Below are 20,626 nucleotides of genomic sequence, written 5' to 3'. Positions count from 1 at the left end.
TCAGAAAAAAGAATTATGAACCTCCACAAGTCTGGTTCATCCTTGGGAGCAATTTCCAAATGCCTGAAGGTACAACGTTCATCTGTACAAACAATAGTATGCAAGTATAAACACCATGGGACTGCACAGCCATCATACCGCTCAGGAAGGAAACACATTCTGTCTCCTAGAGATGAACATAGTTTGGTGTGAAAAGTGCAAATCAATCCCAGAACAACAGAAAAGGACCTTGTGAAGACCTCCAATGTTGTGGCAAAAAAGGACAACCAAGTCAAGGTATTGGAGTGGCCATCACAAAGCCCTGATCTCATTCCTCCAGACACCAGTTCTGTCTGGAGGAATGGGCCAAAATCCCAGCAACTTATTGTGAGAAGCTTGTGGAAGGCTACCCAAAAGTTTGACCCAGGTTAAACAATTTAAAGGCAATGCTACCAAATACTATCTAAGTGTATGTAAACTTCTGACCTACTTGGAATTTGATGAATTCAATAAAAGCTGAAATAAATCATTCTCTATACTACTATTCTAACATTTCACATACTTTCTGATTAACAATTTTTTTATTGATTCACATATTAACACTAAAAAATATATATTTTATACACAGAACCAAAAATTAACACCCACTATTACCCCCAACAACATCCCAGTGGTCATACATGATTATAGACACACACACACACACACACACACACAAAACCAGCAAGGTTGGTTTGTCTTCAAGACCAAGCCTATACAATCTACATTGCATAAGGTGCACCCTTGTAACTCTAGATGCAGACTTGATTTTTTTTTTAATCCTAGCCCACTCTCCCTCCTCCAATACAAAGTTTAAATCTTCCTCCCATAGTCTCTTGATAGAAGTTAAAGCTCTGTCCCCCAGACTCTGAATTATCAGGGAGTAATACACTGATGCCTCATGACCTTTTCTAAAAGCAGATTGTCTGCCACTTTAGGGGGGTGTATGCTACTCGCAAAAATAGTACAGAGCAGGTTGCGTTGCTGTAAATACCTAAAGAACTGAGATCTGGGAATCCCAAAATGTTGAACCAAAATTTCAAAGGATGTCAACACTCCACTCTCATACAGGTCACTGAATGTAGTTGTACCCCCCCCCCCCCCACACACACACAATCCATTTGACCAGCAGAAAGGGGACTTAATAATACAGAATTTTGGGTTCAGCCATACTGTATGCTCGAGGCAACATTTAAATAAATGTCCGAATTAAACACTCAGGACACTTTTGTCCATACCGAGTTTAAATGAAAGATAATGGGGTGTGATTTAACTTCTCTGGTTAGTTTGATAGAAAGACTTTGCAATGGCGAAATAAGGGGCAAGAACTTCCTGTTAAGTACAAAACCAGGGAGGGGCTCTCTCTGGTGTAAGCGACCAATGAGCCAAATGTCTGAGACAGAATCCATAATAATAAAACAAAACCTTGGGTAGGCCTAGCCCACCTTTGTCAATCTGCCTATGCAGCTTACTGAAATGTGACTAATCTGGGACACTTACCATTCCAAATGAAGGAATTCGATATGCTATAAAATTGCTTGAAATAACAGAGGGGACATCTATAGGGAGAGACTGTAGCAGGTAGTTGAATTTTGGAATACAATTCATTTGAATAACATTAACCTTCTCAATCATTGATAAATGTAATAAAGCCCACCTGCTCACATCGCTCAAAAACCTTTTTATTAAAGGGTCAAAATGAACTCTAACTAAATAAAAAAAATTACTGGGAATAAAATACCCAAATACTTAATGCCCTGTTTGGGCCACTGGAAGGCACCTGGCTGAAAGGCGTTATCAGGCAGTATGCTGTCAGAGACAAAGCTTCATAATTAGACCAATTGACTCAGGCAAGGCATAGATCTAGTGGGGTCGGAGATAAATAATAAAATATCATCTGCGTAAATCAAAAGGTTATGCACCACACCTCCCGCCATCACCCCTGGAAAATCCTCCTCCTTTCTTATTGTGGCTGCAAATGGTTCCAAGCAAGAAACAATAATGGGGAAAGATGGTAACCCTTCTGGGTGCCCCTATCCAGATTAAAGTAATCTGAAATTAATCCATTTGCTTGTACTGCCACTACAATCAAGAAGTCAAACAAAAATAGCTATATTCCTTTGGAGTGCCAAGAAAAATAAATAAATACACAAAAGGCAAACAAATGTTTTAGTTTAACATTTAAGGAGGTCTTGCATCAGAGATGTGACCTCCCTCCTGATGACTTACAGCTGCCTTCTGTCAGGCCAGGAAAATTAAAAATGGTTATCACCAGCCCAAGAGACCCTCAATGTGCTCCTGTGACATGCAGCAGCAGGGTCTATTTCAGAGAGAAAACACTAAGCAAATTAAAGCTTAATATATACGTTAATGAAAGCAAGCATGTTTTCATCACTACATAAAATATCACATGAACTTATACAGATGTCAATGGAATGCAATGCTTCTATCTATCTATCTATCTATCTATCTATCTATCTATCTATCTATCTATCTATCTATCTATCTATCTATCTATCTATCTATCATATTTGTTTTACATTTAAGAAGATAAATAACTTTCCTTCTTTTTATGGGGTGTCCCAACCCATTCACATTCCAGCTGGAGAGAGACAATCCACTCATACTAACTTTTGACATTTTGACATATTATAAAAAATAGATAGTGTCAAAAATAAAATGATAAAGACCACATTCCACATTAGTGTAAATACCAAACCCCAAACCAAACAAAACAGAAAAAAGAAAAATGAATAATGTATATATATATATATATATATATATTGAAATATATATATTATATATTTCTAAAATAAAAAAATGAATGAATAAATTAATAAAAAATAGGCTGTTTGGTTTCTTCGGAAAGTCAAAATGAATGCTCAGTGAGCTCTGCATTCAACTGCTAGAATGTCCTGCAAGAAATACTCCACAAAACAAACTCCAAACAATAGGAGGTGTAAGCACAATGAAAGTGCAGCTTCATGCACAACTCTGTCTCTAAGGAGTGCTGCTACACAAAACAAACTCAAGCCGCTAGGCGGAACCAGCACAAAAAGAGACAAAAAAGGCACTTAGCTTCCTCGGACAATCAAGAGGATGTTCAATAACATTTCACATTCTTAAAATAAAGAAGTGATCCTAACTGACATATGACAGGGACTGTTTTCTATGATTAAATGTCAGGAATTGTGAAAAACTGAGTTTAAATGTATTTGGCTAAGGTGTATGTAAACTTCTGTCTTCAGCTGTCCAAGTCCTTTTTTTTTTTTACTATAAATCTCCACTACACATTTGGAAAGTGAAAGTGGAGATTTATAGTAAACAATGTATTGAAACAATGATTTGTTTCCCACCCAAAGTGATTGCATCACTTCACAAGACATAGATTTAGCCATTTATGATTTTTTATACAGCCTTTATGTGATTTTTCCAGCTTTATAGTTCTGGTTACCATTCACTTGCATTGAAAGTACCTACAGAGCTGACATATTCTTCTAAAAATCATCATTTGTGTTCAGCAGGAGACATAAAGATACACATTTGGGACGGCATGAAACTGAGTAATTGAATTAAAATTTTTGGGTAAACTATCCCTTTAATGAGTCAAATTGTGATCAAGGTTGTTAAAGAGTTGTCCTGGCATACACAAGTCAAAGCCACAGCATGTCCTATCCCTGGAACTTAAAGGCAATTGCACATATAAGATCTTACCTGGGGGTCCTGGGGGACCACGGGGACCCTGTGTCCCTACCCCTGGGCTGCCTTTCTCACCTCTTTCTCCTGGGAGACCTGGACAAAGAGACAGAGAGCTGTTAGAACATGCAAACCCATCTGAAATACCTGTAGCTGCAGACTTTTATATATGTACTGTTTAACTTATACCACACCACTGGCCTCCACTTGGAGACAATGGGGAAAGAGATAAAAGAGCTGGCACACAGTTTTATGTGGCTATTGGTTATCCAGTTAAGCTTTTGAGAACTCATGTCTGATTCAACTGCTAGTCACTATGAGACAGGAAACCAAAAAATAAGTGTCTCTATTGATTATTTGACAGATTTTTTATTTGTACAGCATTTCAAATCTGTGTTGAAGCTGTCGTAGGAATTATACAATAATCACATGACAAACAATGGCAAACAAATTTGTCATTTTAATACTGATTTCATCCCAACGCTGGGTGGCAAAGCCAATAAATTTTTTTTTTTTACAGCTGTTAATTTAACATTAATTTAGTTAATTATATAAAAAATAATGGTTTACAATAAAATTAATGCAATTAATCATGTTCCCAGACCATAATAAAAAAATATTCCTACCATCGGAGCAATTCATGCTTGAAGTAACACCAGTTTTTGATAGGGGGTAATTGAAACTCAATGTAATGTGCAGCTGTACACACAACAAACCACACTCAAGCTTGCTTGTCACTAGCAAAAGCACAAGGGCAAATTCCATTTGCAAGTGATCATCCCTATGCCCTACTCACTCTGTACTCTGAAGGGAACATGACAATACTGCATAAATGTATTCTTCACTAACAGTCTTGTGGAGGGGCCCTTCTTCAAAAGATAAATTTTCTTTCATTTGGAACGACACATCGAGTGAGTCATCGTTGGAAGTTTCAAACTATGTTTAACTTAACAAAGCCACCTAAAAATGCTCTGTTTATGACCTGACACAACCAAAGTAAGACGTTCCAAAAAGCATCCATCTGATGCATGTGTACATTGATGTGTCCTTAGAAAAGCCCTTATACTACATTTATCATGACAGATTGACAAATTCAATTGCAAAATGGAATGCTGTTAACTGTAGGCAATGATATGCTTATGTTCAATAATATTAAAATAACAATACTCATGAAGAGAAATTTATAGTACTTTAGAGCTGAACATACAGTACATAAAGAAATGTATAATCACTATAGAAATTTTCATGACATTTCCATGACTTTTTAAGATGTAGCTCATTGCCATGATTGTCATGACTTTTTCAAGCAACTGTATCTTTTTTTAAATATCCTGGAATTTCCAGGTTTTCCCTGAACGTGGGGACCCTGCTCCTATCTTTTACATGAAAATAACACAAAGCAGTCCTGCCTAGTGTCAACTGATTGCAGCGCAATATGTAGTATAAACTACAGTATAAACCATATAGCAATTATATAATTCTACGCACATTATATACCGTCATACCACCCACCCTATTTCAGCCTAAAATTGCTTTGCTAATATCAAAATCCTGCAATGGTGTTGATGACAGCTAAGGCTTAGAAATCACAGCTGAGTTTTGGGTCATAGCTGACCCTGCATGATTTGACCAATTATTTGTCTTTTAGGGTCTAAACACCCACAGGCAGTCTGCTTCTTCATAACCTAATACAACTAATGTATCCCAAATTGCTGTACAAAGATAATTTCAACAATAGAAAGCAGAAATAATATAATACAAAATCTAAAATAAAACCATTATTTAATCCCCTTCTGAATGAGACTCTAAAGCCAGGGTATAAAAGTGAGTCTTCAGGGCTGATTTAAAACCATTGAGTATGGGAGCTGATCAACGGTAACGGTAACTTATTCCACAGCCCGGACCGGCTATCGAGAATGCACAATCACTTTTACGTTTAAGTCATGACTGAGGTATCAGAAGGAGGAGTTTATCGGCAGATCTAAGATTCCTTGGGAGCAGATGTAAAATCAGCAGATCTGATAAGAAGGGGCGTGGCCATTTAAATATGTAAAAACAAATAATAGAACCTTAAAATGGATCCTGTATTTGACAGGTAACCAGTGATGAGAGGACAGAATAGGAGTAATACTGTCTCTCTTTCTGGTGCCAGCCAGTAATCTTGCATCAGTGTTCTGTACCAACTGCAAACAGTATAAAGATGACTGGCTGAGGCCCAAATACACAGCATTGAAATAATAAAGCCTAAATGATACAAAAGCATGGAGGACTATCTCCATGTCTTTAAATGAGAGCATCGGCTTTAACTTTGCAATTAACCTTAATTGAAAAAAGCTTCTTATTCACCGCATTGACTTGTTTCTCAAAGTTTAGCTCAGAGTCAAAGACTACACCAAGATTTTTTGCATAAGGGCTAACAGCTCCGGAGAAAAACTCCATATAGTTAGAAATTCGAGGGGAGGTGCTAAGAGAACCAGAAACAAAATTTTCAGTTTTGCTCTCATTTAGATGGAGAAAGTTCCTAGCCAGTCAACATTTTACATCAAGACACTTATTAATATTTGCATAGGAGTCGTCATCAGGATGCAGTGGAACTTATAGCTATCTAGATACACTTATAGTGCATCTTCGGCATAGCAATGATAAGAGATACAATATTTCTTAAAAACAGATCCCAAAAGGTAACATATGATGAAACTAAAATAGGGCTTAAAATGGATTTTAATGCCGAAAAATCCAGCAGGACGCGCCGGCGCGTCCGTTGACCCCAGAGTGTTAAGGCAGGCCACTTGAGAAAGGCAGAGGGGGAGATGAGTGGATACTAATTCTAACTGCCAGGGACCTGTCTGGAGTTAAACCAATGTAAGGCTGTGCCACTAATACCAACCTCCTGCTTTAGGCAGTCTAAAAGGATGGTAAGATGAACTGTATCGAATGCCGCAGTTAGATCAAGCAAAATGACACTTTGGTGAATTAAAGTACCAATTTCCTTCCGAAACAGCTAGCAATTTCCTTCCAAACCTTTGGTCACCAGTGCATATATATATAGTAACATGGTTAAAATGGGCAAGGAGGAGGCAGGAACCGGCCAAAATGAAAACTTAAACAAAAAACACAAACATAAACACACACACGGCAGCTGCGTGTGGCTCTCTCTCTCCCAAACTGCAGCATCCGGCTCTGCCCTATCCCTCTCTTTGGCTGATTAGCCCAATTGGGGGCCGGCCGTGCAGACTCACAGCCCGGCCCTCCTCCATGTCACATAAATATATCTATATATATATAAATTTAAGACACATGGCTGGCCCTGAATCGGACTAATCAGCTGGGAGGAGGATAAAGACAAGCTGGAAGCCATTTCAAGAGAGAGAGACACACTCGGCCGCATTGCATGTTTGTTTATGTTGGTTTTAAGTTAATTTATATCATTAAACTTTACGTTGACAGTTCAGCCAGTTCCCACCTCCTTCTTGTCCATCCTTATATTGTTACACTGGTGCCGAAACCTGGGAAGTAGGAGGGATGTCCTCGCCGCATCTGTCCACCAAAGGAGCTGGCTGTCTGCCTGGGAACGGAGGGGTCGCTGCTGGCTGCCAAGAGCTGGAGGAGCCATGGCCGTCTGCCGAAAAAGGGGAGGAGTGGTTCCATCCACCAGGGACCGGAGGGCTCGCTGGGAGAAGAGCATGCTGGTGTTCGCCAGAGGGTGGAGGAGCAGTTGAGGACCGGGCGACAGCGCATCCTGGAGCCGGTGAACGTTTTTTCTCTCTCTTTGTCGCTCTTTCCCTCTCAACTTTCCCTCACCTCGTTTCTCCCAGGGCTCCAGAAAGGCAGGGAAGACCTGTCGGCAGGCACCACCGGGGAGTGCATCATGTCTGTGGTTTCCCCGACCTGAGTTGTGTGAAGGAGTGTGACGAGGAGGAGGGCGGGTCTGGGTCGGGCCGTGAAGACACATGGCCAGCCCTGAATCGGGCTATATATATATGTGTGTATGTGTGTGTGTATACAGTTTAAGTCAGAAGTTTGCATACACTTAGTTAATATTTGGTAGCATTGACATAAAATTGTTTAACTTGGATCAAAGGTTTTGGGTAGCCTTCCACAAGCTTCTCACAATAAGTTGCTGGAATTTTGGCCCATTCCTCCAGACAGAACTGGTGTAATGGAGTCAGGTTTGTTGGTCTCCTTGCTCGCATACAATTTTTCTGCCCACTAATTTTCTATCGCATGGAGGTCAGGGCTTTGTGATGGCCACTCCAATACCTTGACTTTGAGTTTTGGAGCACTGGTTTCTTCCTTGCTGAGCAGCCTTTCAGGTTATGTTGAAATATGACTTGTTTTACTGTGGATATAGATACTTGTCTACCTGTTTCCTCCAGCATCTTCACAAGGTCCTTTGCTGTTGTTCTGGGATTGATTTGCACTTTTTGCACCAAACTACATTCATCTCTAGGAGACAGAATGCATCTCCTTCCTGAGCAGTATGATGGCTGCGTGGTCCCATGGTGTTTATACTTGCATACTATTGTTTGTACAGATGAACGTTGTACCTTCAGGCATTTGGAAATTGCTCCCAAGGATTAACCAGACTTGTGGAGGTCCACAATTTTTTCTGAGGCTGATTTCTTTGGATTTTCCATGTCAAGCAAAGACGCACTGAGTTTGAAGGTAGGCCTTAAAATGCATCCACAGGTACATCTCCAATTCAGCACACCTCCTATCAGAAGCTAATTGGCTATTGTCTAAAGGTTTGACATAATTTTCTGGAATTTTCCAAGCTGCTTAAAGGCACAGTAGACTTAGTGTAGGAATGTGGATGGCACACAGCAATCACTCTTGGGTCTCAAGAATTTTAGGACTAAAGCATAAACTAAACATCTCCATTACACATCCTTTTGTAAAAGTAATTCAGCTGGATTGTGAATTTTCTCTATTAATGTAATACCCTAATTACTGCACTTACAAAACATTTTCCCTTCTGAACTTATTTTTTTGCTTTGAAAAACATCTGGGAATATGGCAGATTGTAGATAATTCCCAGACTATTTACTACCTACACATTTAAAACATGTATTGTTGCATAATATATACCATATTCAATAATGTGCAGTAAAAACTATCTAGTGATGATGTAGGTTATTTTAAATACATAGTAAGTTTACCTCTCTCTCCTGGACGGCCATTTTGTCCACTAGCTCCAGGGAATCCTGGTCTACCAGACAGACCCTGCTCTCCCTGTGGCCCCTGAGGTCCCTGCCGACCAGGCTCACCTGGAGGACCTGGTACTGTCCGTACTGAAACAGACTGACTGGGAATCTGGTTCAGGATGGAGTTGTAGCGAGACAAGTGACCTGAAGGTGAGAGAGGAAATAAACTTTTTTATTTAAATACTTTTTTGCTGATAGTTATGCTTCTGTAGACAGATGATCTCTCCATGATGTCTTATAATGGTCTTGATAATTAACAGTTTCCTGCATTCTTCAGCTGCATTCTGTATGAAAATAAATGATGTTACATAATTTAAATATGAATTCTGATTACTAGTTACTAATCATAGGATCCTTTATTCTGTTGGTCTTTGCTTTTAATTCAACGATTAAAACTAGCCTTTTGTGAATAAATAAAATTCATTTTTATACATTGCAATTGAGTTGTGCATATTATGTAGTAAGTTGGTTAAAACAACAGTTTATTTATAACTTTAGTTGTCACTTTCATTTTGAATAATTTTTTAAGAGGCTCAGTCCCCAATGGCCTCATCGGACGGACTGTCACTGAGCACATACAAAGTACTCACTCTGAATTAACTGCTCGCAAACTTGTCGTGCTATGGCACGGACAACTGCTTGAGACTGCATGTCACCCTTCAGAAAACAAACAAAATGGGATTAAGACCTCAACAAGTGTTGCTGTGACATAAAAACACACAAACACATACAACACTCACTTCTGGTGCTTTTAAGAGAGGCTAATATCCTGTACTACGTGGGTGTTTAATTTACCCTATTTAACGCTCAGCACGTGCCCTTTGTTTGGTGCCCAGAACCACAGCAGTGGAAAGATCAGAAGAAAATAAGAAAAGCCTGCTGTGTGGGAGCTCTGTCTAGACAGATAACTATAGCTGTACCTGTACTACTTTTAATGCTCCAGCAGTGTCTGAATTGAAAAATCTCTGTTGAAAAAGAGCTGCTGTTGTGATTGTTATCAAGAGATCTGTCAGCAAGCTCCTTAATCCAAGGCTGATAAAGCGGCACTATGTGTGCCACTGAGTGCCACTGAGTGCCATGTGTCACAACCCTATTCGAAACTCCATGACAGTTTAGAGGCAGATTTAAGACTTACTCTCTCCCCCCGCTCGCCTTTGGTGCCAGAGGGCCCCTGCAAAAAGAGAGAAAGAGTGAAGGTATCAGTACATGTGGAATTGGAAATGGCTTGAAGGAAAGTGGACAAATATCTTTCTGAATTTTGTTAACATAAGTCACAGATCTGCGAACAGTATGACACAAATTAAACACAAAGACAGTAAAGGGAGACAAAAATGAAATATATTTAGTCTTCATTAAACTAAAACTTTTTACCATGCCTTTATTTATTTTTGGTACTTCTCAAATACCTTTTATGTACAGATTTTTTACCTTGTTCTAGATTCACACTTTAAATATTAATCTATGAACATCAATAATAATAATACAATTTATTACATGTGTAAAAAATAAGACAGTTTAAACAAAGATTGAAGTATACAAAAACAATTAAAAATGTTATTGTGTGAAAATGATTTCTATTAATAAAAATAACTGTCCCACTGTTGTGGCATCATTTCCACCACACCATACAAAGTATTATAATTTTTATTAGTGTACTGTACATGTAAACTAAGTCAACAAAAATTATAGTGAAGAGTATGCTTGAGATAAGTGATGTTTGAGGAAAGCAAAGAAAAACCAAGGTAAATATTGTTATGAACGCTGGAGAATGCAGACGAGGAGTGGGGATCTAGATGCAGCTTTATTGAAAATGATCAAGACAAACGACTGGAACAAAATAAAACTGCCACGATGAGAAAAAAACAAAACCAAAACATTCAAAGAGTACACAGGCTGTGCAAAGGCAACAAACACATTCAACAACCCACAAGGAATGGAGGAACAGCAGGGTTTAAATACACAGGGGTAATGAGGACTAAACGACAAACAGGTGAGAACAATGACTGAGTGCTGGCAGTGATGAGGGCTGGGAATTATGGGAATTGTAGTTTATGACAGGTGACGAGTGAAACACGGGGCAGACAACAGGGGATCGTGACATATATCACTTGTAAGCAGAATATTTTTTAATGTTCCAGCAGTAATTTTGGTAAATTGAGAATTTAGGATACCTAAAATGTTATTCTATGAATTAGCCTTGGCAAAACAAAAGAGTCATTTCCACCACATAATTATATTAAACAAAATACAGAATTTAAGATGTGGTGGGAATTATCATGACTTTCAGGAAAAAAAGAAAAAAAAAAAGACATAAAACTCCTGTGATGCATGTACATACACTGCTGGACATTGCTAGTGGACGAAAATGTAATATAGTAAAACAAAACAGTGAGCGTGTGAAATGTTTTTATCAAGATATTAGCCTACTTTTTAGAAGTCTACAGTGCTAAAAGTGCCCAAAGTTGAAGAAATGCTCTATAACAGGTTCAGAATGACATATGATGACATTATTTAGGGATGAACTATCTGTTAAATGACTGCTAAGAGAGGGGGATTTGCCTGTGTTGCAGTGAGAGGGGTCAGTCTGGGACCAGATCGATCATGGAAGCAACACACAAGCCAAACGTATAAAACGGATGCATCACTGAGCTAATGCATTTGGAAAACAGAGAGGGATTCATGGCCAGAGTGTTGAGGCAGCTAAACAATTCTGATATCAATAACATCTGGGAAAAAATGTGATGTAACCCAGGAGTCATTATAGGCTTTGTAGGACACAGACTTCACATTACATGAATATGTGATTGTGCCAAAAATATGATCATAAAGAGTATGAGATTATGTGATTTCACACATCAGAGAGAGGGAGAACATCACACTTTAGAGAGAGATTACATGATGGCTAAAAGTGATGTGGCTCTATATGTATGTTTTATTGAATACTAATGTAGTAGAATTAACAAAACCCTGCTCTCCCATAAACTTCGGCCATATTGATCATAAACCTATCATCTCACTGACAATCTCTCTTCCAGGATATATAAGATAAAGATGTGCAGGATTCAAATCAGTGTCAAGAGGCACTTTAGATGTTCCACATGACTGCGGTGACGCCTATGGTTCTATTTTACGAGAATTATCCTTTGCGAACAAATGCTACAGACTTTTTCTGATCACTAATATTCAAATTGTTGTCACACTCCAGGAAACTAATGGAGACTAACTTTAATACATTCATCATTGAATCCCTTGTGTGCTTATAATTAAAAAATGAGAAACTAAGAATCAATTATTTCAGGCAGACACGCTACATAAACAACACCTTAAGTTTTTTACATTTTCAGACTCAATATGGAAAGTCAGACTCGATAGGGTAGATCTGTAGAGCTGAAACTGAGCTAAGCATACATTTTCTAAGTGCTTCACAGTGAAAACTGTGCCAGTCTCATATATACAGTGGGTACGGAATGTATTCAGACCCCCTTACATTTTTCACTCTTTGTTATATTGCAGCCATTTGCTAAAATCATTTAAGTTCATTTTTTGTCCTCATTATTGTACACACAGCACCCCATTTTGACAGAAAAACACAGAATTGTTGACATTTTTGCACATTTATTAAAAAAAAAAAACTGAAATATCACATGGTCCTAAGTATTCAGACCCTTTGTTCAGTATTTAGTAGAAGCACCCTTTTGATCTAATACAGCCATGAGTCTTTTTGGGAAAGATGCAACAAGTTTTTCACATCTGGATTTGGGTATCCTCTGCCATTCCTCCTTGCAGATCCTCTCCAGTTCTGTCAGGTTGGATGGTAAACGTTGGTGGACAGCCATTTTCAGGTCTCTCCAGAGATGCTCAATTGGGTTTAAGTCAGGGCTCTGGCTGGGCCATTCAAGAACAGTCACAGAGTTGTTGTGAAGCCACTCCTTCGTTATTTTAGTGCTGTGCTTAGGGTCATTGTCTTGTTGGAAGGTGAACCTTCGGCCCAGTCTGAGGTCCAGAGCACTCTGGAGAAGGTTTTCAGTCCAGGATATCCCTGTACTTGGCCGCATTCATCTTTCCCTCGATTGCAACCAGTCGTCCTGTCCCTGCAGCTGAAAAATACCCCCACAGCATGATGCTGCCACCACCATGCTTCACTGTTGAGACTGTATTGGACAGGTGATGAGCAGTGCCTGGTTTTCTCCACAAATACCGCTTAGAATTAAGGCCAAAAAGTTCTATCTTGGTCTCATCAGACCAGAGAATCTTATTTATCACCATCTTGGAGTCCTTCAGGTGTTTTTTCATGTGTCTTGCACTGAGGAGAGGCTTCTGTCGGGCCACTCTGCCATAAAGTCCCGACTGGTGGATGGCTGCAGTGATGGTTGACTTACTACAACTTTCTCCCATCTCCCGACTGCATCTCTGGAGCTCAGCAACAGTGATCTTTGGGTTCTTCTTTACCTCTCTCACCAAGGCTCTTCTCCCCCGATAGCTCAGTTTGGCCAGACGGCCAGCTCTAGGAAGGGTTCTGGTCGATCCCAAACGTCTTCCATTTAAGGATTATGGAGGCCACTGTGCTCTTATGAACCTTAAGGGCAGCAGAAATTTTTTGTAACCTTGGCCAGATCTGTGCCTTGCCACAATTCTGTCTCTGAGCTCTTCAGGCAGTTCCTTTGACCTCATGATTCTCATTTGCTCTGACATGCACTGTGAGCTCTAAGGTCTTATATAGACAGGTGTGTGGCTTTCCTAATCAAGTCCAATCAGTATAATCAAACACAGCTGGACTCAATTGAAGGTGTAGAACCATCTCAAGGATGATCAGAAGAAATGGACAGCACCTGAGTTAAATATATGAGTGTCACAGCAAAGGGTCTGAATACTTAGGACCATGTGATATTTCAGTTTTTCTTTTTTAATAAATGTGCCAAAATGTCAACAATTCTGTGTTTTTCTGTCAATATGGGGTGCTGTGTGTACAATAATGAGGAAAAAAAATTAACTTAAATGATTTTAGCAAATGGCTGCAATATAACAAAGAGTGAAAAATTTAAGGGGGTCTGAATACTTTCCGTACCCACTGTATGTATAGTGTTCATATATTACTGCTAGACATGACTTAAGTGGCTCCTGAAATCACGGTAAATAGGCGGGTATCTAGCTTGTAAATATGTGTATAATCCAGATATTAAAAATGTTTCCCTTGGTGAAAAAATCAGCAAGGTCATGCTAGTTACAAGGGGTGGTCTAGCTGCTGTAGAAAACCATCATAGACATTAGCATACAATCATCCCCCACCAAAACACATGGCGGTGACCAAATATGCTGATATGTTTATCATATTTTTTATAGTAAGTATTTTTGTCTTGTTTAAAAAGAAAAACCTAAACATTCGTGAAACAAGATAACATGACACGAACTAGGTCTTTTAATTATATTACTCCAGTTTTAGCTTCTATACACTGGCTACCAATTCATTTTAGGTTTGATTTTAGGATTTTATTAATTACATATAAAGCATTATACAAAAATAAAGGTGACAAAGCGTTTGTAGTGAAGGCACCAAGAATATGGAACAGCCTGAACCTGATATGTTTGATCTGTTGAATATGTCTGTTTTTAAGTCTCATTTAAAAGCTTTTTTTTTTTTTCTCGATGTGAATGTTGTGTTTTACTGTGTTTTGTATTTATTACTATGTGAATATTTTGTGTTTTATTGTGTGTGTTTTTGATTTTATGTTTTGAGAAGCATTTTGTGATTAATTGCTAAAAGGTGCTAAAATAAATAAAATAATAATTATTATTATTATTACATTTACTTGAGAAGCAAAATTGCATAAGCTATTGTTGCATGATCTCACACTGACGATGACGTGACCAGAAGTCTGCAGTGTTCTGACATGGCTGTAATCCAATACTCACGGGCATTCCCTGATCACCAATTGGTCCTGGTGGTCCACTTGATCCTGGGCCCCCAGGAGCCCCAGGGCTTCCCTACAATGAGATATTGAAAGGACAAAAAGGTCACAGTCAGGTCTCAGATAAGAGTGTTTAAAAAGGCTACTGTTATCATGTTACATACCATGGGTCCTGAAGGACCTACTCGTCCCTGGGGTCCATCTTTACCAGGCAGCCCCTACAAAAAAGTAAAAGAAAAAATTATATTATTATATGATTGTTTTAAGACTACACGGGAAGCAAGGCTTCTCCTAAAATTTCATAAGAAATGCGGCAATGACAAGTTTAATTTATACCATGTATAAACAATCTTTATAAATTGCACATTACTCTTTGTGCATTTATATATTGTAGTAAATAAAAGTGTAAAATATCACAGCTCTATTCACCTCTTTCTACATGAATATGTTCATAGAAGCTCATAGTGTCACTGAAGTTGCGACTGCTATGGCATATACCTGTACCGTTCAAATCAACGGCCCAAAAAATATATGCTCATTGGACTAGAGCGGGGGTTCTCAATAGGCAGACTCCTGTCCAGATCCGACCGAAGGAGAATTCAATCTTTACCGAGATCTAAATCTTTGTGCTTGTTTTCTGACACCACGCTAAGTGATTGTGTATACATATGTGTATATGAGCACAGAGTGGGAATCGCGTGTTCACCACTACGCGTTTATTCCAGCTCTCCGCACGTTTCCTCTCTCCCCGCCATAGACACAAGGCTCCATGTAAAGCCTGATTTACTGTGCATAGTTGCAGGCGTGGTGGAGACTCCGCTACAGATACTGGCATCATTCACTTAAAAACACTGTAGAAAACAAAAATGAAGCAAAGTGAAACTATCTTCATCTGACTGATGTGTGATTCAGATGGTTCAGCTAAGACAGGTTTGTGTCAGGATGTTTTTTTCTTTAGCTTCATTAATCAACATGTTAGGAGCCTTTTTGTTTTCTATAATAAACAGATTTTTGTTCTAATTTTGTGAAAATTAATCAGATTTCATCATGGCATGGGTGGCAAGGAAAGCCTATTTATACGTAAATTAAGCAAACAGAGAACACTAGCATTAGGTCAACAAACACTCAGTTATATCTATAAAATGCAAACTCAGAACAAGCTACAAATACGAGTCTATAACTTGCTTCATTTGTAAGGATCTTCGAACAGATCCTCCATACAGATAAACCACATGTTTTTTTTTAACAATAAACATGCCAAGGTCCTCTATTCCCTCACAAAAATGTTTTACTGAAACTGATGTGCCTATGCGCTTCCCTACTTCTATGGCTCAACGATGAAGCAAAACAGTAAGTTTATCACTTGTTGTGCAAAGCACCGAAGTAAATACTGTATTTGCCATGTACCACAGTTTTGAACATCAATTCACAAGACAAAAAAAAACAAACAATATTGCAACCCAAATATTGATATACTATTGTATTGCCAGATACCTGCTGATTCCCATGCCTACAAAAATATCAATAACTTCAAGATACAGCACCACATTTTCCCACATAGACCGTTAAACTGTAAACAAGTTTCAACTTTCTTTCATAAGTTAACAGAATAAATAAGAAAAGTGTGTGTTGAAATGAAGATAGCAAACTGTAGTTGTTCCTTAGCTGTGAGTGTGTGTTTGGGTTTGGCTGCAGTATGTATACAACTCTGGCCGACCTCACTGCACTGGCGACATAAACCTCCTTTTGGAACAGTTCAATAGCCTTAAATCCAAATGCAAAAGGCCAGATCCACACACATTTTCAGTCCCTTTGGTCCTCATGGAAGAAAAGTAACAACAGAACAGGTGGAAATGTGTTTCAGCTTCAACAGGTGGAAATGTGTTTCAACTTTCAACATCAAATGTACCTTGGTAGAGAATAGAGCCTCAAAAGCAACTTAAAGTCATATCTGAAAAATTATATAACACAGCTCTGGCTGCTTCCATTTAGCCTAAGTGTTCTTCCATTGAACATGCCCCATTGGCCTAAATATCAGGCTTTCTTGGGAGAGAGGCCAGGCTAGGTGATTCTAAATGCTTCATGCCATTGTACAAGTGTCTCCTGAAAGTCTGTTTTTGTTGGTGACATTCTCAGAAGTATTGAATAATTTCTTCAGCACCTCATTATGTGCTATGTAGATAAGACAACCATTTTAACCTTGGAACTGTAGTAACATTCCGTTATATTCTTTTACCAATGTTTTTTTTTTTCGAGATTAACATAAGTTCAAAGCCAAACATCTGCTTTCTTTGTTAGGCTGCCATAGTGAGTTACTTTATATTGAACAGAAACAGATTTATAGTTCACACTGCAGTGAAGCTGCAGTGAAGTCTGATCCCCATAATTTGTGCCCCTTGTTTTTTTTTTCTGATCCAGACTGACAGATTTACTAAAATATTTTCATTCAGACAGCTCATTATTACACAGAGACAGAGAACTACTCTCTCTCCCAAGACATTAACATTTAATTATAATACATGGCTTTGGGACCAGCAATCAAATAACCATCTCATGCATATTTTTCATTGCAGTTCACAGAATGAGTCTTGCATTTTTCAATGGGGTTTTATCTGTATAGGCTACATGTAGAAGAGGCCCGTTAGTTGTCACATGAGAAAATGTCACAAGGGCTATATTTAAAAAAAAACGTTTTCAGGCAAAAGTCCAATTACAGAAATGTGTGTCTTTTATATAGGCTTTTGGGTATATAAGTGAACACAATAAACTGGCATACATTCAGGTAGATTATAATCAGAAGACAGAACTATGTTCTTAGGACAAGGGTTTTTTTCATGTCCGGTTGGGGCAAGATGTCACATGTTCTAATGTTAACGATTTTACCTCCTGAGACCTGAGCGTGACTGCTGTGTGTTTTTTCTTATATAAGCTTTATCTAGAGCAAATCTAAATATTGTTGGCAACATATGTGGACAGTGGGACTAAGTTTTGAAAATGTAAATAATACCAAAATATAGACAGTCAGATAATTTTTTTTATTATATGTTTATTATATTTCCAGGAGTGTTGGTCATTTATATATTTTTTTTTAGACATTACAGACATTACATAATAAATTAGCATAATTAATTATGATTCAAAGTAATGGCCAGCATCATCCAATCATTGCCGACCATTTTACAATAAAATAATACATTGTACATTTTGAATCTACTGTATGTATTGATTAGCATTGTCCCATTGTGTTTAGCAGCGTGGCGTTTCACAATAAATTGCTAGTTTTAAAAATGGCATATCGGATGAAACAAGAGACTTAATTAAATAGGTTTCAAAGTAAAAATGTAATTAAGTTTCTAACAGGATGTAGTTTTGTTGGTGTTTTTCCCAAGGACAAACTCTGCTGTAGTCTGCGCTTTGTTTGCTTTGTCACATGACTCTGTGTGTCGAAAGCTTAACCCTTTACTCACAGCACAGAGTCTCTGGAACTGAGATCAGTCAGTTTAAATAAATGTAAATTATGTGTTGCGCACAGCGAAGCCAAAATACAACATCCACTCATGTGTGCATGGGGTCGCACGAGGTTAGACAAATTATTAATTATAATATTTGTTCCCCAAAACAATGGTTTGATATTTTTGCATGATATGTTTCATGGTTGTTATGTTTCATAATTGAAATTCCATAAATTGTAACAACATTCACTGCAATTTGGGCCAACTTGTCGCAAAAGGTCAATGTGTGTTCAATTAACTGTATCTTTTTTCCTAGGCAATAAAAGTGGAGATGTTCAATAGCTTTTTAGTATCAAAGAATACAAGGTTTTTGCCTACACAGAAATGTTTGCCTACATAGAAACTTTCAGAAATTGTCCTAGCCTGTGCAATATTCATTGGAGTAAGAAGTATAACAACTAGCCTTGGCTTACTCTATGTTCTTCTATTCAAGGAATCTAGTATAAGTCTTATTAGTCTTACAGGGTGTGCAAACCCATACTAATATCACCCCAAAATCCTAGGAATCACACATTGTGTTTCTTAAATGTCAAATGAAGCTTTTTTCACAATTTACTTAATTTAGTTTGGAGACAAAGCCCAAAATCAATAAAGAAAACAAACACATTGAGCAGTTAGTATGACAGTCTAGAGACACAGATCTGATTAGTTCAGGTAGTGCTGTTATCGACTAGCAGTCCTGTAGATTGAGACTGGGCCTCTTTCAGTGTAATCAGACTGTTTCAGAGACAGAAGAACATATCAACTCTGTCTGATGTGCTGCCCATCTGGAATGACTGAATAAAGATTTAATTATTCTCACTCAGCAGGATTCTACAAACTCTACCAAGCTACCATTGTCATTTAAGACCTCTAAGCTGGCAAACTGCTGACATTTTGTAATAGATTCTTTTTGTTGGTCGATTCATAATTACATTTTTCATGCCGACCAGAATTAAGCAGCCTGTTTTTTGTTTTGGTTTTTGTCATCCTCTGTTCCTTCTATGTAGATGCCCTCTTCGCATGTGAAATGAGCATGCAATCCTTCTGAAGGATATGCAGAGCAGCAGATGCTACACAGCCATGAACACCACAAGTTTTCTCAAACTTTCCACATTTTGCTATTGTCATTAGATTTTCTAAGAGTTTAAGAATTGTAGTATTTATCTGTGTAAATGTGGCTGATCATGTGTTCATTTTGTGGTAGATCATATGATCATATGTTTCTGAAATCAGAAATGTAAGGATTCTGTGTGGATGGCGGAAAGTTTTCAGCCACTAATTCTTAGTGATACGCCCTCTTTATTAATATCACATACAAACATTTGTAACCCATGTCTATATTATGTGTTAGTGAGTCAATTTTTCATATCAATAAAAAAACAATTGAGTTACAAAAGTTGCTTACTCTCTGTCCTGGAGGTCCATCTCTGCCAGGCCCTCCACTGGCACCTGGTACACCCTGAAAGTGATTAAACAAAACAACTTAATGTGAGAAATAATTCTTTACAAAATGTGTAGCCTCTACTGAGTAATAAATGTTAGGTCCTGTTGTTTCATGTGGCTATCGGGATACATAAAACATCTTCAATTCTCACCAGCAACATTTTTGACAATATCTAGGTACTCTGTGTCAAAGCTGAGAAGGCAATCGAAAGTGAAGACAGATTGTGTGGCCTGAGTCATTGTAAACTGAAAAGCAGAACTGCAGATCTGACATGTTAGCTTGTTGCTAAACTTATATGCCACAATAAAAGAACATAAAAGGGGATACCTGCTGCAAAACAAAACCAGCTAAGGTGGTTTGCTTGTTAAACTGGTTTAAACTGATGTAGCTGGACTATCAATCTGGCCAAGATAATCTAGTTGATCTGCTAGCCTGGCAAAGCTGGTCTAGATCAGTGTTTCCCAATCTTTTTTGACGTAAGTACATCAAAAACACCATCAGTAAAGCTCAGGTACACCTTTATTGAAACAAAACCAAATCATTTAACATAATCATTAAAATTGGTTATTACTGATCAGTCAGAATTGGTTTGATCTATAGACATCCCTTTATCAATTCCCATTAGGGCAAATTTTTCCAGATTTAGATACATGTGTGTATATACAGTATTTCAGTTATAATGTCTATTTTGCTTACAATTCCATGTCTTCCATAAAAAATAAATATGATGTCTTGAAATTGCATATATTATACTGCATACATATGTTTTATTATTTACATATTTACATTTTGTTAAGTTTAACATAGCAAAATCCAATTATTTTTGCATATCCCCCTGGAACCTGCTTAAGTACCCCCTAGGGT

General features: G+C 38.0%; 1 protein-coding gene across 4 annotated transcripts in view; it reads right to left on the bottom strand.

The window, feature by feature from the left end:
• The window catches only part of LOC127656031 (collagen alpha-1(XIV) chain-like), a 197,028-nt gene that overhangs the window by 10,130 nt on the left and 166,272 nt on the right, over positions 1–20,626 (bottom strand). For all 4 annotated transcript variants that reach the window (XM_052144161.1, XM_052144159.1, XM_052144160.1 and 1 more), the window contains 7 exons: positions 19,724–19,777; positions 14,989–15,042; positions 14,829–14,900; positions 10,054–10,089; positions 9,509–9,575; positions 8,874–9,062; positions 3,733–3,810 (listed from right to left, as the gene is read on the bottom strand). In XM_052144161.1, coding sequence (XP_052000121.1) covers positions 3,733–3,810; positions 8,874–9,062; positions 9,509–9,575; positions 10,054–10,089; positions 14,829–14,900; positions 14,989–15,042; positions 19,724–19,777 — 550 coding nt within the window. The remainder of the gene's footprint in view (positions 1–3,732; positions 3,811–8,873; positions 9,063–9,508; positions 9,576–10,053; positions 10,090–14,828; positions 14,901–14,988; positions 15,043–19,723; positions 19,778–20,626) is intronic.

Source organism: Xyrauchen texanus, chromosome 15 (assembly GCF_025860055.1).
Source record: "Xyrauchen texanus isolate HMW12.3.18 chromosome 15, RBS_HiC_50CHRs, whole genome shotgun sequence".
Classification (NCBI taxonomy): domain Eukaryota; kingdom Metazoa; phylum Chordata; class Actinopteri; order Cypriniformes; family Catostomidae; genus Xyrauchen; species Xyrauchen texanus.
This window is presented reverse-complemented; position numbering and strand designations above follow the sequence as displayed.